Source organism: Plasmodium falciparum (genome assembly GCF_000002765.6).
Source record: "Plasmodium falciparum 3D7 genome assembly, chromosome: 13".
In the NCBI taxonomy this organism is placed as follows: Eukaryota; Apicomplexa; class Aconoidasida; order Haemosporida; family Plasmodiidae; genus Plasmodium; species Plasmodium falciparum.
The window spans coordinates 29,838-56,812 of NC_004331.3; the positions used below are offsets into that span (position 1 = coordinate 29,838).

At 24.3% G+C, this 26,975-nt stretch overlaps 5 protein-coding genes across 5 annotated transcripts; 2 read left to right on the top strand and 3 right to left on the bottom strand.

The window, feature by feature from the left end:
* Window positions 1-767: 767 nt before the first annotated feature.
* On the bottom strand, window positions 768-2,044 carry PF3D7_1300200 (rifin; the record flags this gene model as incomplete). Its single annotated transcript, XM_001349703.1, has 2 exons — window positions 768-1,760; window positions 1,991-2,044. 2 exons carry the CDS (start codon window positions 2,042-2,044, stop codon window positions 768-770), a joined length of 1,047 nt encoding a protein of 348 aa, XP_001349739.1.
* Window positions 2,045-4,121: 2,077 nt separating this feature from the next.
* Window positions 4,122-14,905, bottom strand: PF3D7_1300300 (erythrocyte membrane protein 1, PfEMP1; the record flags this gene model as incomplete). The annotated part of the gene is made up of 2 exons (XM_001349704.1): window positions 4,122-5,318; window positions 6,062-14,905. The coding sequence occupies 2 exons, from the start codon at window positions 14,903-14,905 to the stop codon at window positions 4,122-4,124; spliced, it is 10,041 nt and encodes a 3,346-aa protein (XP_001349740.1).
* Window positions 14,906-17,745: 2,840 nt separating this feature from the next.
* Window positions 17,746-18,932, top strand: PF3D7_1300400 (rifin; the record flags this gene model as incomplete). Its single annotated transcript, XM_001349705.1, has 2 exons — window positions 17,746-17,799; window positions 17,955-18,932. 2 exons carry the CDS (start codon window positions 17,746-17,748, stop codon window positions 18,930-18,932), a joined length of 1,032 nt encoding a protein of 343 aa, XP_001349741.1.
* Window positions 18,933-20,824: 1,892 nt separating this feature from the next.
* On the top strand, window positions 20,825-22,020 carry PF3D7_1300500 (rifin; the record flags this gene model as incomplete). The annotated part of the gene is made up of 2 exons (XM_001349706.1): window positions 20,825-20,878; window positions 21,079-22,020. The coding sequence occupies 2 exons, from the start codon at window positions 20,825-20,827 to the stop codon at window positions 22,018-22,020; spliced, it is 996 nt and encodes a 331-aa protein (XP_001349742.1).
* A 2,209-nt stretch (window positions 22,021-24,229) lies between these two features.
* On the bottom strand, window positions 24,230-25,422 carry PF3D7_1300600 (rifin; the record flags this gene model as incomplete). The annotated part of the gene is made up of 2 exons (XM_001349707.1): window positions 24,230-25,195; window positions 25,351-25,422. The coding sequence occupies 2 exons, from the start codon at window positions 25,420-25,422 to the stop codon at window positions 24,230-24,232; spliced, it is 1,038 nt and encodes a 345-aa protein (XP_001349743.1).
* Between the last annotated feature and the right edge of the window lie 1,553 nt (window positions 25,423-26,975).

The window sequence follows — 26,975 nt, forward strand, 5'->3', positions numbered from 1 at the left end:
AATAAAAATTACAAAGGCAAAATAAAGAAAAAGTGTATTATTATATTAAAATAAAAAATATACATTATTCTTTTTTTTATTGTGTTTTATTTTTATTAATTTGATTTGTTTTTTGTGTTTTTATTGGTTTTTTTATGTATTGTATCTATTTGTTATATTACGTATAATTATTATATTTTGTTATATGTTGACTATTTTTTGAATTCATTGTATTAGTAGTATTTCTAATAAAAAATAATTAAAATAATAAAATATATTATGAAATAAATATAAATAACATAATATATAATATGATAGGTTTTTTAAGGATGATAATTCTGAATTGAAATAATATACTTATTGGTTTTAATTTAAATTATATAAATATAGATATAATATTTTGAATAATATGTTTCTTAAAATATTTATAATAATAGTAATCATAATAATCATAAGTTTTATTGTTTTTTTTGATATATATTCCTTTGAAAAACATATGAGGTATTTAAAAAATATACGTTACATTATGTTTTAAAAAAATAATATATTATAATACGTATAAGTATTTTATATAAATTAAAAATTACATTGTTTATTAATTAAAAGAGTTTTAGAAAATAAATAAATAAATAAATAAAATTATAGAAAAATAAATTATATAAAAAAGCGCAATACATATAAAAATATATAGTTATTTATAATGGAAAAAAAAAACATGGTACATTCAAACGAAAACACTACGTGTACCAAACGTCCTACCAACATCAAAAATACCAAACGTCACATATCTATTCTTCTAATAATTTTATATATTGAAGTTTTTTCTTCATTTTTTTTTTTCTGCGATAACGTAAAATCAAATATATGATCACCATAATTAAAACTATGACCACTATTGCAACGATGGAAGCAATAATAGCAGTCTGGTAACCTCCATATGCAGTGTTTACCCCATCTATGTATTTTGTTTCAAATGCTGCTGTTTTGGTTGGTAATGTTGCATTATATGCTTCAGTACCAGCTTGTGCGAAAGGTGGAAACGTAGTTTTGTCACCGTACTTTATCGTACTACAAAAATAACCCCTTCTTAGATTTCCGTTGAAATTACAGTAATTATTAAGCAGGTTCATAGCACTTTCATGTAGAGCAGAAGCAGAACTAAAATTTGATTCCTTAACAACTGATGTGAAATCGACAATTTTTTCTGTACTAAAATAGACATACCATTCTTTAATTTTAAGTCTGACAGCATTCATACCAGCTTGCGTAGCGGCATCTATACCTGCTTTTTGAGCTGCTGCAATAGCAGTAGCAATTTCTGTAGTTTGCCACTTACTTAGAGCATATAAAAGACTTCCACCTATCGATCCCAATTCAGGCATCGCCGCACCTAATATTCCTCCACACTCCAAACATCCTTTTTCCACTTTTTCTGATACCGATTTTTCGCAAATACATGTTGGAATGGCGTCACTTTGTACATCCGTGTGTAACGTAGCAAATTTGTCCATTAATTCCTTTTCTAATTTATCTTTTAATATAATTTTTTGTATTTCTTTATCGCATTGTTCTTTACATTTTTGGCGTGTAGTTTTCATCCTTTCGTCGTATTCTTCAAATCTTTGTTGTGTCTGTTTATTGAAATTTTCCATCACTTCTTTCATTTGTGGGTCATTGTCATAATTGACAGGTGAATATAATTCACATTCGCATAATAATCTAGTGATTGGTATTTTTAATGTATGATGTGTGGTGCTTTTATGGTTCCTTTGATTATATATCTATACAAAATGGTCACATATATATGTATATTATAATTAGTTCTTTTTTATTTTATATATATATGTTATAAATATGTATGTTTTTATGTTTATATATATATGTATATTTGGACTATATATATATAAAAATTATATATACGATATCGTAATATATTTATATATAAATATATATATTATATTATAATATGATTATATTAATCCTCTTTAATATATATGTGACATGGAATTACCAATATATTTAATGGAATAGCAAACAATAATATATTAATATAATGGACTTTCATTTTTTTTAATTGTGATACGTATATTATTTTTTGATAAATATTATAACTAAAAAAATCACATAAAATACTTTATTTTATATTATAAATAAATTAAATAAAAATGTTTAACATAAAATATGATTATAATTTATTTAATATAATTAACAATTATTTTCCCATTATGTAAATATATTTTTTTTTTTATAGTGGATCCACATTTGCCATTTTATTTATTACAAAAAAAAAAAAACAAAAACGTAAAAAAATTAATATTAAAATAATTTATCAAAACATTCTGCATTTTTTATAATTTTTTTTAATTTTTAATTTTTAATGAAATTTAATTTTAAATCAACACAATAAATTATTATGGTTATTTTTGGTTTATTTTTTTTTTATTTTTTTCATTTTTCTCAATAATATCTAACGATATAGTAATAATACAACATATTTCTGTGTTGTAAATTATTTACAAATGTGCAAAACCAACGTTTTGGAAATTGTGTATGACATATATATAATACCAATTTATAATATATATATATGAAATACTTATGAAATAGTTATTAAAACATATAATTTCGTAACATTGTTGTTATAAAAACAATTAACAACAAATATTTTATAACATAATAAATGATATAAAATCTTCTTCAAATAATAATATATACATATATATTAATAAATAAATTTTCATATATTATGTTATTTGTTTTGTTCTAAAATTTATTGTATGTTATAAAATTCCCTCTAATTTATCTATGTTGTTACTAAGATTAATATTATTTTTTTTTTTTTATAAAAATATTACAAATAAATTAAAACGTTAATTTATCATTAAAGTAGTAAATTATATAATTATCGCAAAAAATATAAATATTTATTATTATTAAAAAAAAAACAAATAACAAAATAAGATATTATACGTACTATTACATAATACATTCTATTGTTTTATGTTATTCAAATATATTATATTCATAAAGTGTATTATTATATATATATATATTTCTTAAAATATTAGTTATACTATTTCACAACTTATCATTCATTAATTGTATTATTACATGTTGTAACAAAATAATTAATTACTACATATTTTAATAAATATATTATTATACAATAAACAAATAACGCGACATTATATATACTATGGAAAAACAAGGAATCATTTATTTTTATTTTATACGTAATTAGAAGCGTTAAAAAAAAATTCTTCATATTTCTTAAAAAGAATTTATTTCCTATATTGATGATGATAGTACGTATGAATACAAAAAAAAAAAAAAAAAAAAAAGGATATCATATAAATATTGTTATTCCAATACAATTATTATATATGATATATTATATTGTTACTATTTTATAATAATACTTATTGTAAGATTAGATTAATTCATTATTATTATATTATAATGTGTTGATATATCCGTATATGGTGTTGAAAACATTTTTGTTGTTACTATATTAAATATATATATATATATAATAAGAAATATTTTGGTGAATTATATTAGTTTATTTTAATATGGAACCATATAATATACTACTATGAATATAATTTATATGGTATGGTATATGTTTCTATGTTTTTATTTTATTTTTTTTTTTTAATCATATATATATAATACAAATGAAACAAATTTATATATACAAATATCCAAAAACAAATAATTAAAATAAATTCGAACAAAATATATATACAAATAATCAAATGTGTCAAATTAAAACAAAATAAAAAAAAATATTTTATACAAATAATCAAATGTGTCAAATAAAAACAAAATAAAAAAAATATATTATACAAATCAAATAAAAATTATATATTAAATTATGAACAATGACATTTAAAAAAAAATCAAAAAAAAAAATAAAAATAGTACCCAAAAAATTATGAATCGAATATATTTACAAATATTATACAAAAACAAAAAAAAAACAAATTATATATATATATACAAATATTATTATACAAATATCTATTTCTTTTTTTTTACAAATATATATATATACTATGAATATATATATTTAAATTATAGAAATAAATATACAAATAAAATGTAACAAAAAAAAAATAATAAATGAAATAATTTTTTTTTTATATATTCCATACATCCGATATAGGAAATTGTTGTTCCAAGGATCCAGTGGATGTATTATTAAGGATTTTCATTTCAACATGTACTTTCTTAGGTACATCTACTTTATTATGATCCATAGGTATATCATTCACAGATGGGTTTTCATCATTTACATCATAATATATATCATCTTCTATATTATCCAAGATAGTATCCATATTACTAAATTCCTTCTTTCCTTTAGGATCATCCATATCTATTTCAATCGAAACATCCGTATTCAACCTTTTGTTACTATCACTTGATATATCACCACCATCATTATCTTTATTCCATTGTTCTTTTAATTTATCTAATACTTCCTCTTTATTATTCCACATCTCACACATATCTCTATGTCTATCTAACCATTTATGTAACAAATCTAATTGGTTCATAATTGGATCACTATTTGTTAATTTAGCTACATTGTTATTTGATGTATTTTTCTTATAATTTGTTCCAAATAATTCATTTTCTTTTCTTTTTAGCACTTCATCATATATATCAATAGGTTTACCACCACTTAGTGAATCATTAATTAAATCTATACCAGAATATACATTATTTGATACATATTTTGGATCATCCATACTATTAGTACTCATATTAATATTATAACTAATTTCTTCTCCACTATTTAAATCCCTATCATGAATAGAAGTAATAAAAGGTTTTTCGTTTATACCATCATCTAAAACATTACCTACTATATTCATTGGTAACTCCTTTAATACATCATATTGTGGTACATTCAGTGGTTCACTTTGTATATATTGTGATATAAAATCGTGTTTCAATTCATTCCATTCCTCATCTGTAAATGTATTCGTGGTAGGTACCATATCATCACCTAGTGTGTTACCATTACTTTTTGATGGTTCCAATACTACTTCTATCAATGTTTTATATTTAGGACTACCTGGTACATATATATCATTAATATCCAATTCTTCATACTCACTTTCGGAGGAAGTTATATCAGTAGTATCAGACATAAATCCATATTTTTCATCTCCACTAGTATCTCCTTCCATATATATATATGTTTTGCCTTTGTATGTATCACTCACATAGGGGATATATCTATTTTTGGATTCCAATGTAGGTATTCCATAATCGCCTTTATGGATATCAATTACACGTATGAGGTCAACAGGTGATTTCGGTTTTTTCTATAAAAACGGATACACACGTATATGTGTATGTATACGTAGGTTTGGGTATGTATATATATGTATGTATGGGTACGTATATATATTTATGTATGGGTATGTATAAATATGCATGTATGTGTATGTATATATATTTACGTATGCGTATGTATATATATGCATGTAATTTTTTTTTATTTTTTTTTTCTTTAAATAATTTTTTTTTTACTTTTTTTTTTTTTTAAATTTTAATTTTGTTGTCATTGTATAAATTTCCTTTTTTTTTTTTTATATAAAATTTTTATTTTTATTTTTTTTTTTTTTAAATTTTAATTTTGTTGTCATTGTATAAATTTTTTTTTTTTTTTTTCATATAAAATTTTTATTTTTATTTTTTTTTTATTTAAATTTATATTTAATTTTCCTTGTATAAATTTTTTTCAACTTTTTTTGTAAATATAATTTTTTATTTTTTATTTAAAGAAATTTTTTTTTTTTTTTTTTTTTTTGATAGAATTTCTCAATTTTTATTTTATCAAAATTTTTAATTATTTTTATTTTTATTGTTGTAAAATTTCTTTTTCTTTTCTTTTTTTATTTTAATAACTATCTACCTATATTCCTTTTTCTTTTTTCTTTTTTTTCTATTTCAATTATAAATACATAAATATATATAAAACATATACACATATCCGAACATGCACAAATACTATATATCCGCACATACACAACATAAACATAGACATATATATACTTCCATTTACCTTTAGTAAAAAGTAACTGATGGCCGCAAAACCGATACCTACACTCCACATGATGGTAGAAGACATGAGGGCGGTTTTAAGGGGGGGTAAAGGTGGTGGAGGAGGGGGTAGAGGTGCTGGTGCTTGGGGTTGTGGTGGTACCGCCTCCGCCTCCTGGCCGCCGTGATCTTCATCTTCCTCCTCCGACTCCGCCTCGGGGTCGTCGTCGGGGTCTTCTTCCTCCTCTTCGTCATCTTCGTCTTCGACGTCTTCGTTTTCGGATTCCTCGGGTTCAACTTCAGAACGTGGGGTTGGTCCTAAAGAACGTCCTACGCCACGATCTCCATCGGGTGGTTTTGATTTTGGTGGTGCTTCTTCTTCGGGTTTGAGTATCGGTGTTTGTTCGGGGTTGGCTTCGGGGTTTTGGTCAGGTTTGGGGTCGGAGCTATCACTATTTTCTCTTGGTTCCCCACTTTCTTCTGTTGGTGATCCCGATGGGCCACCTCCTTCGGATGCTGGTTCCTCCTCATCTTGTGTAGTGTCTACGGAAGTTTCTTCGGGTTCTTCCTCTTGTTCTATTTCTTCTGGTGGGAGTACAGGGAGTGCATCTTCACCAGGTTCTGATCGTTCTCTATCGTCCTCTGAATCTTCTGGTACCTTAGGAGGTGGTGGTTCCTGTTTCTCGTGACATTTACATGCTCGTTCATATTTTTTTGGCGGTTTCTTAAAAGCATATTTGTCATTGTCTCTACCGCTAGGTAATGTCTCGCCATTTTTTTTATCACAAAAATGTGTTTGTTGTGTACAATCTAAATATTTTGCTTGTTGATGTATATATCCTGCAGCAGTATAATATATCTTATTGTCTTTATTTTTTTCGTGTAATTTTGACAAAAAAGAAACGACATCTTTCTCATCTTTGGGATATGTTGTACCACTATTAGAGGTATCACTATTTTGTGCTTTTTTGTATAATTCTTCGTATTTTTCTTTTATTTTTGTCCATTGCTGTTTCCATGGTTCTATTTTACTATTATAGTCTTTACAAGCTTTTGTGCAATTCTCACATTTACTATCACCCTTCATACATTTCCAACTCCTACAATCCTCACACCCCTTCCTCAACTCACTATATGCCTTCGATTGATATTTACAATACCATTCTGCCCATTCCATCATCCAACGTAATCTTTGGGGGATGTAATCCACAAGAGGGGTAACAGTGGTAGTATCACAACTTGTGGTGACTGGTGGTATTGTTGTTTTACACTGCATTGCTTCCCATACTTGATCACGGTTAGCTTCCCACCAATCACAACGTAATTGTTTATTGTCTGTGTCATCCTTTTCATATTGTTTTTTGGTTGTCTCATCAGTAATTCCCTCTTTAATTTTACCAAATATTTTTACCAAATCTCGTTCTAGCTTTTTAAAATCATTATGTTCCCACAGATCTCTTCCTCGTACAATATCTCCTATATCAGCAAAACTATATTTCATAGCTCTACATTTAGCTCCATTGTCATTTTGGCCATTTAATCTCGTATAATTGGTTTTTATGAATTCTGCTTCATATTTTGCTGCTAGCAATACCTCTCCCAAAAAGGAATGATTAATTTTGTTATTTCCAACCTTCATAATCTGATCACTATTACCCTTAAGTAAATATTCCAAATTTGAGGTACATATATGTTCGCGTCGTGGAGGTAAATAGACGTCAACGTGTTTACCGCTTTTGCCTGTATCTTTCCATTGGGTTTCTATTTTAAATCTCTGGTCCTTGCCGTTTCCTTTTCCATTACAAGGATCCTTTGATGCACCATTAGCATAGGAATGTTTTTCCGTTATTTGACATACGTTCTTCAACCCACTTGGATTAAAGCCATTTTTAAATTCTGCTAAGGATATATCTCCTTCCAAACTACTCTTACCACTACTACTCTCACCCTTATCACCCTTACCACTATCAACAGCACTACGACTTAACATGCTTTTATGTGCCGCCTCCTGCATTTCCTTCGCCAGCACTTCAACTCCAACCACGTTGGTCGCATCTTTGTCGCCACATGGATTAGGAGGAACGTTACAAAAAGGGGGAGGAAAAGACTCAAGTGGTAATGGTGTGTCTGTTTGTGTGTCGGGGTTTGGGGGTGGGGAACATGTATTTCCAGATGTTTCTTTATGTTTCGTTTGACAAGTTTCTATTTGTTTTTGAAGTTTATCAAGCAAACATATTACGACATCCTTTTCTGTACCTTTTTCCTTTCGTGCGCTCGTAGTTCCATTACATACAATTGAATCCTCGAAGTCACGTAATTTTTCAAAAGGTTTTATAGCTTTTTGAACATCACTGTCAAATGGAGCCTGCTCTAAAAAACTTTTCACTGTAAAAGATTTTTCTGAATCAACATTATATTGTTTAAAGAAACGATCTCGTACTATTTCCCATTCTAACGTTTTCTTCTTTATCCAATTACTTACACAATTACATTTTATTTCACATCCTTTTATACATGTGGATCCTTCACCATTTTTCATACAATGTGAAATTTTGTCATTAATTTTATTATAGTCTTCTAAAAAATGTTCTAACCATCGTTTAAACAATGCCCTAATTAATATATTTTGTTTATAATTGTTTTCCCCATGAGAAGTTTTCAGACTACATATATCTAAATTACAAAAATAACCACATGACCATTGGTCTTTTCTAAGACCTTTAAAGATATCTGCATCTTTACAATCATTCTGTAAACCATCTGCAAAATTTTGTACTGTATTATCACTAATAAGCATACCTAATTGTTCACTATCTTCTTTCGTATCTTTATTATCTTCTGTAAACTTAAAAGTTGTTTTATTGCATGTATTTGTAGTAACCCAATTGCTATTATCCTCTATACACTTGAATCTAATTTCAGAACATGGACCACAATTTTTTGCATGACCAAATGTATCCTTTGGTTTATTAAAATCTATTTTACATTCTTCATTATTATTATTAATAGAACATGGTCCTTTTACTTTTTCTAAAAATAATTCAACAGACTTATATTGTTGATCAAGAGTTTCAAGAAAGTCTTTTCCATATATGTTATCAGAATTATGTTTAACATCGTCAATTTCGTTTTCGTATTTTTTGCTTTGTTTATCAAATTCCTCTTTTTTTCTACTTATCCACTTTTTATAAAATCTACAAGATTTGGCACAACTCAGACATTTAAACGTTTCAAAACTCCCATCCTTTTTTGGACACATTTCATCGCAGTCAAAACCATCATCATCACACTGATTTGTACCACTTACTCCCTTACATTCATTTTGAATTTTTTCCAATTTATGTGTTCGTTTTCTACAAAACTCATCTGCCCATTCTTCTAACCAACGAAAAAATGGGGGCCTAGATGCAAATTTCTCCAATTTGGTATTACCAATGGGACCACCACTAATTGTGACGGTGTCGTACGTGTTTTTGTTACCGTTCTTTTGTTCGGTTAATTTGTTGCGAAGTTCTTTATCCATCTCTTTTGTTTCGGTATTGTAGCTTAGAGCACATAACATTCCTTCCCATATCTCATGACCATGTTTTTGCCACCATTTTTTATATTCTTCGATATTATTAGGTTTTCCATTTTTTTGCAAAATTGTATCTATTTTTTCATTAATTCCATCCACGTCGTTACCTATATCCTTCCCTAAACATATATCTCTATAATCTGCAAATGTATAGAACATTTGTCTTTTAAACTCATCATCTATTTCTCCATTTTTTAACTGCTTTTGAAGATTTTCTAAGACAGATGATTTATATTGTACATCTTGTTCATTTTTTTCTTTTTCCTCTCTTTCTTTTTCTTTTTTAAATTCATGCCAAGCAAAAAATGTTTCTATAGCAGCACACTTAATAAAAGCTTTTCGTAAATCCACTAGTGATTCTTCACCAGTCAAATCCTGTAAATTCTTTACATATAATCTCCTTCTCCTTGGAGGTATACATACAACATCACCGTCCTCATTACCACCTTCACCCCCACTTTTTTTACTACAATCCCATTCCGTACCCCCTTGTGACATCTTCCCATATTTCCATTTACACCCTTCGGCGTACGAACTCGAATTTTGTGGGCTGAGGATGCCATCCACGATGGTGCAGGGTGAAGGGGGGCATTCACATTTGATTCCAAGATTTTCGGTGTCGTAGGTTTTATGAGGGTTGGTCCAGTAATTGGAAATTTCTGTAACTTTCTTCATACAATTACATGATGATTTTATACATTTTTCTTTCAAATATTCAGAAGCCTGTTTCTCAGAATAATCTTCATATCCTTGTTTCTTCTCTGTTTTTTCAACGTCAAATTTCCCTTTTTGACTATCATATTCTTCTTTTTTGTTTGTAATGTATTCTTTATATGCTTTACATGCGGTAACACATTTACCATTTTTCTCCTTTTCACATCCCTCATATTCATCCTTACAATCCCTTTCCACCTCCTCTTCCTTCTTCTTCCTTTCCCGACAAAATTCATCACTCCATTCAATAAACCATCTGAAAAATTGAGGTTTTTTTGCGAAATCCTCGAGGGAAGGGTTACCATTTTTGGATTGGTTGACTTTGTCGTGTGAGTAGTCGTCGAATATTTTTGTTTTTTTTTCGCTTTCACTGAGACCATTTGTTAGGGCGCATAACATACCTTTCCATATCTCAGGTCCGTGATCTGTCCACCACTTTTCACGTGTTTTTTCATTAGGAATTTTTCGGACACCATTTGGGAAAAGAATATTTATTTGCTTTTCTAGGGCAGTCCCTTCACCAAGACCTTTTGATATATCGGTTCCAAATAAAAAATCTCTATAATCTCCATATGTATAGAACATTTGACGTTTAAAATCGTCAGGAATAGTTCCATCTTTTAATTGAGTTTGGAGGTTTTCACCACCATTCTTACTCTTATAATACTGCCATGAACGAAATGTTTCTGCTGCTGCAGATATAATAAATGCTTTTCTTAAATTATCTTGTTTATTTATACTTCCTATTTGAGATGGATTTGCAAAAAAATATACGCATAATTTTTGTCTTCTAGGAGGCATACATGCTCCATTATGTGTTGTATGAATCTGAGAATTACAATCCCATTTTGGATATTCTGCATTTCCTTCATCTTTACGTTTGCATTGTCCTATTCTTATGGTTCCATCGTTGTTGTGCAAAAGTGTTTTTGCCATTTCACATGCATCAACTTTTTTTTTTTTTTTCCGTACCTTCGTCTTCTGTCTAGTATTACACTCACACACCTCATCATGGTCGTGTGGTTGAGGACGAAAGGCATAATTGTTGTCGGTCTCTGTATCACTACTTGGGATCTCACCATTTCTTTTTTTACAAAATTGTGTTTGTTTCTGACAATCACTAATATGTGCTTCTTGGTGTACATATCCTTCAGCAGTATCATATGTTTTATTTCCTTTGTTTTGCGTGAGTAATTTGTTCAAGAATTGAAGGACATAATCGTCTTTGTTTGTGGTATCTTTTCTGCTACTATCATTATACTTTTTTGCTTCTTCGTATAACTGGGAGTATTTTTGTTCCATTTGTTTCCATTGAGGTTGCCATGTATTAATAAATTTTTTATATTTTTCACATGCTGGCTTGCACGTTACACAATGGCCATTACCTTGCTTACATTTTCCCTTATGCATACACTTACCACACGTCTCCACCAACTCTCCATACAGCCGTGACTGTTCTTTACAGTACCATTCTGCCCATTCGGTCATCCATCTTAATCTTTGGGGGATGTAGTCATGTAGCGGTGTATGATCACTTTTACATGGGAAAGTACCGTTTTTTGGTGGGCATTGCATTGCTTCCCATACCTGTGAACGATTGGCTTCCCACCAATCTTCTCTTAATTGTTTATATTTGGGTGTTGCTTTGTCATCATCCTTATATTTATCTTTGATACTGCTATTAAGAAGTTGCTCTTTAATTTTAGCAAATATTCTTTCTAAATTTTCTTGTGTTTTCTTCTCGCCATGATTTTTATCCCACATGTCTTTTCCTCGTATAATATCTCCTAAATCGGCAAAACTGTAACGCACAGCACGACAAGCTTCGGAATGTTCTTCCTTTTTAGATACATAATGGTTCTTTGTTCGTTCTGCTTCATACTTTGCTGCGAGCAGCACATCACCCAATAATGAATTGCTAGCATTACCATTTCTTATGACTCTACTAACATCTAATTTTTCTAAATTCGATGTACAAAAATGTTGACGTCTAGGAGGCATATAAATCCCACGGTATTGTGGGTTTACGAAACTATCACCTTGCCAGTCCGTTCCTATTTTAAACCGATCGCCTTTGCCTTCACAAGGTCCATCTGTAGGAGTACCACGACTGTCATTGGAATACGTTTTGTCAATCTTGCAAATATCTCCATTCAGGTTTTTTCCGACCCCGCCATTTCTAAATGTAACCTTAAATATATCGCCTTCCAACTTATTATCACCATCAACAACACTATTTTTTGTCATTTGTGCTTTTGCCCTTCGATGCATTTGTCTAGCGATATAACTCACAGTTTTAGTGGGTTGAGAATCATTTTTATCTACACACGGATTATGGGCGCGTGGTGTTTCGTCGTCATCTTCGTCCTCATCTTCATCATTTAGAAGTTTAGGTATATCAACACAAGGTTTTTCTCCCTTTTCTTCGTGCTTCTTTTTGCAATTATCGATTTGTTTTTCAAGTCTATTAAGTAAAATATTTATGACATCGTTATTGTTACATGGTTTTCCTTTGGGTTTATTAGGATCAATGCATTCAGTAGATTCTTTCATACTATCTAACGTTTCATCCTTGTCCAAGGCATTTTTAACATAATTAGTAAACAGTTCCTGTTTCAAAAATTTTTTAAGTTTAGAAGAAACATCTTCATCTTTACTTTCATATTGTTGTACGTAACGATCTTTTATTTTTTTCCATTCTTCCCTTTTTTCTTTTATCCATTTTTCTACGCATTCACAATTTTGCTTACATTCATTTATACATACGATTTCTTGTACATTATACATGCATGGGTTCAATTTTTCCTTTAATTTATTGTAATCTTCTAAGAAATATTCTAACCACCGTTTAAATAGTACTTTAATTGAGATATATCGTTCATTATATATATTACTATCCAAATTTCTCGGTTCACATACATCTAAGTAACATTTATATTTACATTTCCATTTTTGTTCTCCTAGTTTTTTAAAAAGATCACAGTTTTCGTAATTATTCTTTAAATCATGCGTAATAACCTTTTTGTTATTAACATTAACCAGAATATCAATATCAATAGGGGTTTCATTTTCGTTTTTTCTTATATTAGGCATACTTTTTATTTCTCTACATTTAAATTCATTAATGGTTTTACATTCATTATCATCACATAAAATATCTGTTATAGGACATGATTTACAATACTCTGAACGGGAAAATGTTTTCTCAGTATTATTATAGTCCATTGGAATTTTTTTATCAATATGTTCACATATTGGTCCTTTATTCAATAATTCAAAAAAACTATTAACTTCTTTATATGAACTTTTTAGTTCATCATAAAATTTTTTATTATAGATTCCATTTTCGTTATTATCATTATTTTGTGTAGCATCAACTTCTTTTTCGTATTTTTTCTTTTGTTTATTAAATTCTTTTTTTTTTTTTTCTACCCATGTTTCATACGATTTACAATCATCTGCACAACGTGGACATTCTAGATCCATAAAAATTTCATTAAGTCTTAGATTTGTTTTATTACAATCGTAACCCTCACGACTACAATGTTTATTATTACTTTCTCCAGTACAGGATTTCTTAATATTTCCTATTTTTATATTTTTTATTCGACAAAACTCTTCCGACCATTCATTTAACCATCTTAAAAATTGAGGGACATAATCTAAATAGGTAGGAACGATTAGTTCCTTACGACCACATGGTCCATTATCTGAAAAAATTATTTTTCCATCTAAACCTTTTCTAAAATAATTAGCCCCGTTTGGGGCTCTACATGTTATGGCTTTCCATACTTGATCGCGGTTAGCCGTCCACCAAGCTTCCCTTAATTTATAATAATTTCCAGATATATCATTATAATCATTAATTCCTATTTTCTTCAATCCATTATTTATTTTCTCGAAAACCTTTTTTAGACCGATTTCTACCTTTTCATTAGATTTAAACATATCTCTTCCTCTTACAATATCTCCTATATCTGCAAAACTGCGTGCAAGAGAAGTACATATTCCTGATTTATTTCCATTGCTGTTTTTATCTGGATGATTACTAACAATATAATTACCTTCGTATTTTGCTGTAACTAACACATTTCCCAACAAATCATCAGTATCATCAGTGTGAGGATTATCTAAAAATTCTAAATTTTGATCACATATATGTCTTCTTCTTGGTGGTACACATGCTGTACCATTACTGTTATTTTCATTTCCTTTTATGTATACATTACTACATCCATATTCTTGACTTTCAGAAAAACGATTGTTTTCCCTACCATGACAAGGATGCCTTCCATCCCCCCCATCAGTTGTTATATTAGTATGAAATTTGTATGTAAGTGAACAAGCATCTGAATAAGCAGACCTTAAATCACCACCAGATTCCTTATACAATCGATCAGCAAATTTTGCATTTGATAATTTTCCTTTCAATTGCCTTACATGTTTACTCTCTTTTTCTGTCTTATCTTTTATCTTTTTTCCAATTTCTTCCAAAACACCCCTTGCACTGTTGTGACTTTCTGTTAAACTAGGGCTTTTAGCTTCCTCTTCCTCTGATGATTGTGTATTCCCCATTTTTACAATAAAATATTTAAATAATATATATTAATATATAACAATTATTAAAATCAATATATATCCTATAAATATATTTTAAATATATTATTATTACATTGTAAAAACAATATTATTTCTTCATGGTAATAAATATGATTATTACATATTGTTAATAAACAACTGTATTCATGTAAAATCCATACATTCATCACCTACAACAAATGTAATAAATTGAATATTTTTTTCTATACCAAAGATTTTCCATTATATATATATATATTTTTTTTTTTTTTTTGCTATATTTTATTTAATAATACTATGTCGTGTATATATATATATATAATTTGATGATAATTTATGCTAAGTTTATTATATTGAAGCATACAATGTTATATATATATATATCTATTAATATAGTAATATCATAATATTATTTAACAATATCTACAAATTATTATTGTAATACAATATTAATATGATATAAATAACATAATAATATTATAAAATAATAAAAGAACTTATAATATTATTAAAAAGAATCATTTATTAATTATTTATTTTTCTTTTCATAATATTGATAATAATGTTTTGCTCGTACTATTGTTGAATATTAATATTAATATTAATTATATAATTCATAAAATTATTGAAAATATATTATTATAAAATACGTATCATCCATTTATATAAATCATAATTATATCTTTAATAGTATAATTATATATTATAATTATTATTTTATGTATCACAAAAACATACATTTAAATATATTTATATGTATATTATTTATTTTACTTAATTTTTGTGACAATGGAGAAAATAGAACCATGTTTTTTTATCTATCTCTATTATCTATAATATGTATCCATATATAGATTAATACAATATAGAACTGAAGATTCATCATATTTCTAAAAACATTATGTTATCAAGTATCCAAATATAATACTATAATAAACTCGGAAAGAATAAATAATTCATAAAGGTGACAAATATGTATATACTTAATTATTCTGTTATTAAAAAAATACATATAAATGTATCTATCCATTTTATACATATCTTATAAAATTATATATATCACTTATATATGTATATTTATATTTTCATAAATATTATAAGAACTACATATATACATATAAAGCTTATAATAATATAATTAATTAATATATTAACATTTATTATATATTATTATTATTAATTTTTATAATATATATACATAATAATAAAATAATTAAAAATAAAAATAAACATTACTTATATATTTTTTGTTTTTCTTTATTGATATAAATATTGTAGTTATAATTATATAAATGGAAAGTATTATATATATATATATATATATATATATATATATTTACTGCTTTATAATAGTTATAGAACTATATATAATTATAATGTAATATATTATTATGTTAATATTCAATAATATATATATATAATTATTCCATACTATCTATAAATAAAATTGAAATTACGATGTGTTAACAAAATTATTCATTTACAAAATGTAAGTATGTGTTGTTTACTTTATATAATATTACAGAAAGTTCTTTTCTCATATGAACCAATATATTTTCTTTCTGTCATTATTTATAATATATTGTTTACATTATATATTTATATATATTTTTATTTATATTTTTTTAAATTATACATACTATTATTATTATAGAAAATAGCTACCATTTTAGAAACAATACGCAAACGATTATATATATATATAATATTAGTAATTGAACATAATAGAAAAATATATTTTTGTTTATCGTATTTATTATGTAAAGTCGTATATTTCTTTTCAATATATATATAATAATAATAATTAACATAATTTTTTTTTTATTTAAATATATATAGCTATGTTCTTACAACTAGTAATCCTACAAATATTATATCAAGAAATTCTAAAATAATATATCTACAATTTTAATATTTAATATAATACATATATTATCAAAATATTACAATAATTTCTATATTATGAATAGTATATATTTGTATAACGCACAACACTACATAAAACTATACAATAGTATTTTATTAATCTTAATAATTTCTATTTTCTTTAATTTATTTTTAATATTATATATAAATATTTTTTTTTTAACGTAATATAATTTTAAAAATATATATATATATTTATATTTATATAATTTTAGATACATTAGAGAGAAACGTATAACATACAATAAATTTTAGAACAAAAGAAAAAAAAAAGAACATAAATACTTTGTTAAAATATATTTGGTTTAATTATTATTATTAAAAAATATATATTGTTTTTTTTACGTTTAATAACAAATATTATGATATGCAATGATTTTTATATGACAGCAATATAGTTAACATACATGTTGCAATATCAATTTCACTAATAGGTTTTTCCAAATTGTAAATTATATGTGGTATACACGTTCAACAGCCATTAATTTACACATATGTATATATTTTACAACAAAAAAATAGAAGTTCTTACTAAATCGTAACGTATTTTTGAAAAATATTAAAAAAACCTTTTTAATTGTAATTTATCGTATGATATAAAATTAAATTTTATTAAAAATTAAAATTCAAAATTATAAAAAATGTAATATATTTTGATATATTATATTTTTAATTTTTTTTTTTTTTTTTAAGGTTTTAAATAAAAAGGCAAATATGGTTCCATTATAAAAAAAAAAAAAATTATATATTTATATAATGGGAAAATAATTGTATATTATGTTATTAAATGTATTATAATAATGTTTTATGTTAAACATATTTGATGTATTTATAACACAAAATAAAATATTTTATGTGATTTTTTTAGTTATAGTTTTTATCATAAAATAATATACGTATCACAATAAAAAATGAAAATCCATTATACTAATATATTATTGTTTCCTCTAAAATTAAATATATTGGTAACATTATGTGATAAATAAATAAAATATTCATAAATATAATTATTATATCTATATGACTTATATATATAGTTTAAATATACATATTAATTACAAATATATAAAATCATAAACTACAAATAAACATTACATATATATGTCACCATTTTTTATAGGTAAATACCCACAAAAAACCACACACCACAGCACGTCATACACAAAAAATACCAACCACAAGGTCATTAAGCGAATGTGAATTGTATGCACCTGTCAACTATTATAGTGACCCACAAATGAAAGAAGTGATGGATAATTTCAATAAACAGACACAACAAAGATTTCATGAATATGACGAAAGGATGAAAACTACACGCCAAAAATGTAAAGATAAATGCGACAAAGAAATCCAAAAAATTATTTTAAAAGATAAATTAGAAAAACAAATGGCACAACAGTTTTCTACGTTACACACGGATATACAAAGTGACGACATTCCAACATGTATTTGCGAAAAATCCTTAGCGGACAAAGTGGAAAAAGGATGTTTGAGATGTGCACAAAATTTGGGAGGGGTTGCACCCGGTTGGGGTCTGCTCAGTGGTTTTGGCTATGTGACATGGTCACAATATATTTCCGGAATTGCTGCAAAAGCTGCTGCAGATGCAGGTCTTAAGGCAGGTGTAAAAGTAGGTTTGGTTAACGCTGTCAAAATAGTAACAAAGACATTAGATGGTTTTGGTGAGGTACCTACAATGGATTGGGCAAAACTTATTGCTTTTGGTGACTTTTCTGATGGAGTAACACTTCATGCTATATTTAAAAACTTAAATAATATGATGAATTGCTATTTAGATTCTGGAAAGTATTCTCAATTTTCTACGGTGGTACAAAAATTTGCTGAAAATCCTAGATCATATGCTACACCTTATTCTACAGAAGTAACAGAAGTCACGAAAGCGGTTGCTGATGCTAAAACCGGTGTATTGACAAAAGCAGGCAATGCAACTAGTAGTTTATCTACTGGAATAACTGCTTCCATTATTGCAATTGTAGTAATCGTTTTAATTATGGTAATTATTTATTTAGTTTTACGTTATCGACGAAAAAAAAAAATGAAGAAAAAATTGCAGTACATCAAATTATTAGAAGAATAGATATAATTATATTATGGTGTTTTTGATAGATATTTATGCGTATGCATTACATTTAGTATAATATAAAATATTTATTATTATTATTTTTAATAATTATATTTTTCTTATATTTATTACATTTTTATATATAATTTATTTTGTTACCATCCTATTTATTTATTAGTTATTGTATTTATTGTTTATTGATTATTATCCTTGTTTTTAAAAACCTTTTTACTTTAATAAATAATGTATTTGTTAATTTATTTTAAATATTATATATATATATATATATATATATATATATATATAATTATATAATTCTTTTAGAATATAATATGACATATATTTATTAAATTCTTAATATTAGTTGTTATATAAAGGAATACATAATAACACAAATATCTAATATTATGATATATAATTGTTCGTGAATATCCATCAAGAATTTCAAAATTGAATTTTAATAGAATCAGTATATCTATTTATTTATGAAATTCATCCATCGGCTATTTATTAAACATAATGTTAGAAAATATTTTTTTCGAAAATAAAGAAAAATATATATATATACATATAAGGTTCATGATAATATAACAATATTTTAATGTTTTCTATTTTCGTTTTTTTTGGTTAGTTCTTGCGTTTTCATTTGGTTCTAGTTATTAATTTTGCTGTTGTTTTTTTTTATTGTTACTCAAACTTACTATCATCATAATTATAGGAAATAACTTCATTTTAAGAAATATTAAGAAATTTTTTTTTTTGTTCATAGTTATAAATTATGTATAAATTAAAAATAAATCATTCCTTATTTTTTCGTAATATGTATAACATCTCTTTATTTGTTTAATGTATAATAATATATTTATTAAAATATATAGTAATTAATTATTTTGTTACATGTAATATTAAAAATAATGTATGATATGTTGTGAAATAGTATAACTACTATTTTAAGAAATATATATAATAATACACGTTATCATTATAATATATTTGAATAACATAATACAATAAAATGTATTATGTAATAGTATGTATAATTTCTTATTTTCTTAATTGTTTTATTTTTTTTAATAATAATAAATATTAATATTTTTTGCTATAATTATATAATTTAATATTTTAATGATAAATTAACGTTTTAAATTATTTGTAATATTTTTATAAAAATAATAATTTTAAACTTAGTAATAATATAGATAAATTAGAGGGAATTTTATAACATACATTAAATTTTAGAACAAATCAAATAACATATTATATGGAATTGATTTATTAATATATATATACCATTATTTTAGAAAGATTTTATATCATTTATTATGACAAAGAATGATTGTTGTTAATTTTTTTTTAAAAATGCAATATAACCAACATATATATTAGAATAACTATATCATATGTATTTCATATATGTGTTTTAAAATTATATTGTATATGTATGTCATATACAATTTCCAAAACTATAGTTTTACACATTTGTAAATAATTTACAACACAAAAAAAAGTTGTATTATTACTATATAGTAATGTGTTATTAAAAAATATGAAAAAAATAAAAAAAATTACCATTATAATTTATTGTTACATAAAATTAAATTTCATTAAAAATTAAAAAAAAAATTATAAAAAATGTAAAATGTTTTGATAAATTTTTTTAATATTAATTTTTTTACATTTTTTTTTTTTTTTTTTTTTTGTAATAAATAAAAGTGCATATATGGTTCCACTATAAAAAAAATATATATTTTTATAATGGCAGTTAATTATTAATTATATTATAAAATTATAATAATATTTTAGGTTGAACATATTTAATTTATTTATAACATAAAATAAGGTATTATATATATCAATTATTTTGTTATAATTTTAATCATATATTATTATAAATATAACAAAAAGAAATGAAGATCCATTATATTAATATATTATTATTTGCTCTTCCATTAAATATATTGGTAACATTATGTGATAAATGAATAGAATATTCATAAATATTATTATAATATATATATTTATTATGTTACCATATATATAATTATTAAATCTTTATATCTATATAACTTATATATTGCCAAAATATACATATTTATTACAAATATATATAATCATAAATTACAACTAAATATTACATATATATGTGTCAACATTTTAATAGGTGCGTAATCAAAGGAACCATAGGAAATCTATACTTAGTACAACCAAATCTGAATTAACAAAAACACATAGAACATTATGCGAATGCGAATTATACGCACCATCTAAATATGAAAATGATCCGGAAATGAAAGAAGTGATGGAAAATTTCGATCGTCAAACGTCTGAACGATTTCGCAAATATGACGAAAGGATTCAGGATAAACGAAAACAATTTAAAGAACAATGTGAAAAGGATATACAAAAAATTATTTTAAAAGATAAAATCGAAAAACAATTGTCACAACAATTTTCCAAATTGCAAACAAACATAGAAACCAATGACATACCCACCTGTATTTGCGAAAAATCAGTAGCTGAAAAAGTTGAAAAAACTTGTTTAAAATGTGGAGAGATATTAGGTACGGTGGTACCTGAATTGGGGTTGATAGGTGGAACTGTTATATATGCTTCAGCACAATCAGCTGCCGTTAAAGTAGGTGTTTCTAAAGCAATAGAACTAATGAAAGATATATATTTTCTAGGTCAAGTACCTTTTTTTGATTTGGTTGCGAAGATTACTCCATCAAATTTCAATGATAAAATGTCTCTTATAGGTATTGTTCATGACGCCTCTTATACGGTATGTGAAACTACAAATGCTCAAGATACGCTTGTTTTTTGTTTATCGAAATATTCAATAGGAAGAAGAAATCCATCTATGTTTCTTTCAGTAACAGCCAATCAAGCAAAAGATGCTGCAGAAGCTGCTGGTGAAGCAGCAACTGGAACATTTTCAGAGATGACAAGTGTTGGTGCTATCTTTTCTGATGCTCTTGTAATTTCTGCTATTGTAGTAGTGATTATAGCTGTTATAATTTTAATAATTTATTTAATTTTACGTTATAGACGAAAAAAAAAAATGAAGAAAAAACTCCAATATATCAAATTATTAGAAGAATAGATGTGATGTATTTGGTATTTTTTGATGTTGGTAGGATGTACGGTACACGTAGTATTTTTCTTTGAATGTACCGTGTGTTTTTTTTTTCTCCATTATAAATAACTATATATTTTAATATGTATTGCGCTTTTATATATTATTTATTTTTCTATAATTTTATTTATTTATTTATTTATTTATTTATTTTCTAAAACTCTTTTAATTAATAAACAATGTAGTTTTTAATTTATATAAAATACTTATACATATTATAATATATTATTTTTTTAAAACATAATGTAACGTATATTTTTTAAATACCTCATATGTTTTTCAAAGGAATATATATCAAAAAAAAAAAAACAATAAAACTTATGATTATTATAATTATGATTATTATTATTACTATTATTATCAATATTTTAAGAAACATATTATTCAAAATATTATATCTATATTTATATAATTTAAATTAAAACCAATAAGTATATTATTACAATTCAGAATTATCTTCCTTAAAAAACCTATCATATTATATATTATGTTATTTATATTTATTTCATAATATATTTTATTATTTTTTTAAATTTTTTTTTATTAGAAATACTACTAATACAATGAATTCAAAAAATAGTCAACATATAACAAAATATAATAATTACACGTAATATAACAAATAGATACAATACATAAAAAAAATAATAAAAATATAAAAAATGCATGAAATAAATAAAAATAAAACACAATAAAAAAAAGAATAATGTATATTTTTTATTTTAATATAATAATACACTTTTTCTTTATTTGGACTTTGTAATTTTTATTATGTTGTTTTATTTTTTAGTATAATATGTAGATATTTTTTGTTTATATATATATATATTTATTTGATAATATGTATATATTTATGAGATATAATTTCATATATATTTCATAATTTATATTGTTCTTTTTAATTTTTTTTTAAGTGTTATTTGTTTCTATATTACGTATGCATTGATTTGTTATCATTATATTTTTATATATATTAAGTGGCAAAAAAAAAAAAAAAAAAAAAATTTTGTATATTAAATATTTTTTCTTCTGTAAAATGTTTTCCTTTTTTTGTTTATATTTATATTTATATATTTTCTTTTTTTTTTTTTTTTGTTATTTTTTATATATATGAAATTTGTATGATATATTTCAAATTTTTTTATTTTTTTTTTTTATTTTTTTTTTTTTTTATTATTTTATTTGTATACACATTTAGGAAAAAAAAATTATAATAATAATTTATATATATATATATTTTTTTTTTTTCTACTGTTAATTTATTTGTTTTTTTTTTTTTTTTTTTTTTTTTTAAACATAAATTTTTTTTTCTTTTTCTTTTTTTTTTAATTTCAATTTAGTTCTCACTGTATAAAAATTTTTTTTTTTTTTTCGTATAAAATTTTTTTTTTTTTTTTTTTTCATATAAAATTTTTTTTTTATTTTTTTATTTTTATTTAAATTTCCATTTAATTCTCATTGTATAAATTTTTTTTTAATTTTTTTTCTAAATATATTTTTTTATTTTTTATTTAATGAGATTTTTTTTTTTTTTCTTATTCAATTTTAAATACATAAATATATATAAAACACATACATATATAAATACATCCATTTACCTTTAGTAAAAAGTAACTCAACGCAGCAAACGCAAATTCCTACACTTAAAGGAAAAGCCGAAATCGACATCATTTCCGGTAATATGGAGATATGTGTGGGTTTTTTTTATGTGTTTTTCTTTTTTTTTTTGTATTTAATTTTTAGTGTTATAAATTATATTATATTATATTATATTATATTATATTATATTATATTATATTATATATATATATATGTACACATATATAACATGATTGTATTGTGTTATATATTATGTTATATTTTTTAATCTTGTGGTCTCATTTTATACAATCATATGTATAGTGTTATATATATTAATTATAATCACATAAGTAGTTAATATTATTTAGATTAAACATATTAAATATTATAAAAATAAATATATAATTTACATTTGTTTCACTAAAAAAATAAATAAATAAATATAAATAAAATAATTTAATGACCACATAACATTAAACAAAAAAAAAAATATATATATATTGTTATAAAAATTCAATTATCATGGTATCCTTGTATTAAAAAATACAAAATTCACAAAACATTAAATTGAATTTAATATCATGAAACCATATATTTATTCATTTAATAATTTTGTGTATTGGGCTTTTTTCTTCATTTTTTTTTTTCGTCGATAACGTAAAACTAAATAAATAATTATCATAACTAAAACTATTACCAATATTGCTACAACAGAAGCAATTATAGCAGTCTGACAAGCAGCATATGCAGATTCTACTGCATCAGTGCTAGCTTTTATAGCTTCTTCAGTAGCTTGTTGTGCAGCTGCTGTAGCAACAGGTTCGGCATCTGAGACGATAGATGTTACAGCTGTTTCTACAACTTCATACGTTGAAGTAAAATTCCCTGGACTATCCTTTGCAGCAAAAAAATTTGCCCTCACCCAAGTGCAAATAGGTTTGGAATCGACTGGGACAGTTATTGGACATGACGATGGCTCATATTGATTATTTATAGCACGAGCAATGTTTTTGACATTATTATAAGTATTTGCAGTAAAAAATGATTTGAATCCCTGAAGACCATCAGTTGATACACCAAATTTGGTTTCTATTCCTTTAATGACTGCTTTAATACCTTCCGCAATACGTGCAGCTTCAGCTGCCACAGCACCCTTAGCAGCACCTTCAGCTATAGCTGTTGCCAACGCGGCGGTTTTCCAACCATAGATACCTAATCCCCCGAATAATCCAACACTTGCTGCAACACCTCCTAACGCACACCCACACCTAAGACAACCTTTTTCTACTTTTTCTGCTAATGATTTGTCCATTTTATCTTTTTCAATTATTTTTTTTATATTTTTGTCCCGTTCTTCTTTACGTTTTTGGCGTTTTTCTTGAATACGTTCTTCGTATTCTTCAAATCGTTGTGATGTTTGTCGATCAAAACATTCCTTCACTGATTTGATATCCTCATCATTATCATAAATTGACGATCGGATGTCACATTCGCTTAACACTCGCGATATAGTAGTTGCTGTATGACGTGATGTGATGTATGGTTTATTTTTACTATGCACCTATAAAAAATATATCATATATATATGTATATTATAATTAGTTGCTTTGTTTACTATTTTATATACTTGTAATAAATATGTATATTGTATATTTACATAAATAATAAAACTTCATATATATATATATATTATTGTTGTCATTTTTTTATTCATACATTTGATAATGATGTTACTAATATATTTAATGGAAGTAAAAATAATAATATTTTAGAGCAGTGAAGTTTCATATTTAATGTGATACTTATATTATTTTATGATTAAAATTATAACAAAATCATATAAAATACTTAATTTTATTTTATTTAAAGAATTACATATGCTTAATCTAATATATTATTATAGTCTTGTACTATAATAAACAAATATTTTGTCCCATTATATAAAATATATTTTTTTAATGCAACCATATTTTTCCCTTTTATTCAGAACAAAAAAAAAAAATTAAAAAATAATAAATAGGAATAAAGAAAAAATAATATAATAAAATATTTCCATGTTTTTGATAATTTTGAATTTTAATTTGTAATAATATCTAATTTTATATCATATGATAAATTGTAATATTAATTTTATTTTAATATATGTATATAACAAATAAAACTAAAGTTAAAAAAAAACTCGTTTTTTGTGTTGCAAATTATATACAAATGTGTAGAAAAATAATTGTTAAAGGTATACAATAAGTATATAAGAACTTATTAGAATATATATGCATATAATGGATATTACAACATAAAATTGGTATTATTACAATTTTATAAAACAATTTACAATTAATATTGTGTATGATAATAAAAGATATAAGTATTTTTCAAACTAATAGTAATTGTATTTTTTTTATATTTTGTTATTTTTTTTTTTTTTCTAAAAATTGTTGTATGTTATACCTTTCTCTCTAATTTATCTACGTTGTTGCAAAGGTTAATATTATTATTTTTATAAAAATATTTGAACTTATTTTAAAAAAATATTAATTATTAAACTATTTAATTATATAATTATCACAAAAATATATTTTTAATATTTATTATTATTAGAAAACAAAATTCAAAAAAAAAAAAAAAAAAAAGGAAAAAAAAAAAAAACACTTAACAAAATGAGAAATTATATATACTATTACACAATACATTGTATTGTTTTATGTAGTGTTTTATCTTATACAAATATATTCTATTTATAATAATAATAATTATATATATATATTTCTTAAAATAATCATAGTATATTAGAATTTATCATACATTAATTCTATTATTACATATTGTAACCAAATAATTAATTACTATATATTTTAATAATTATATTATTATTATATATTAAATACGTAATACGATGTTATACATATTACGATAAAACACAGAGTTATTTATTTTTAATTTATACATAATTTATAACTATAAAAGAAAAAAGCAAAATTAATAACTAGAACAAAATGAAAAAGCAAGAACGAACCAAAAACAACGAAAATAGAAAATATTAAAATATTGTTATAATATCATGAACTTTATACGTATATATATTTTTTTTTTTTAGTTTAGAAAAAAACACCTTTTAACGATATGTTAAATAAATAACCTTTCGATACATTTCATAAATTTATAGCTGCATTTATACTATTAAAATTGAATTTTGAAATTTTTGATGGATACCCACGAATAATTATATAATATAGTATATTTTATATTTGTATTATTATGTATTCATTTATGAAACAACTGAAATAGAGAATTTAATAAATATATGTTATATTCTTAAAAAATTATATAATTATATATAGCAT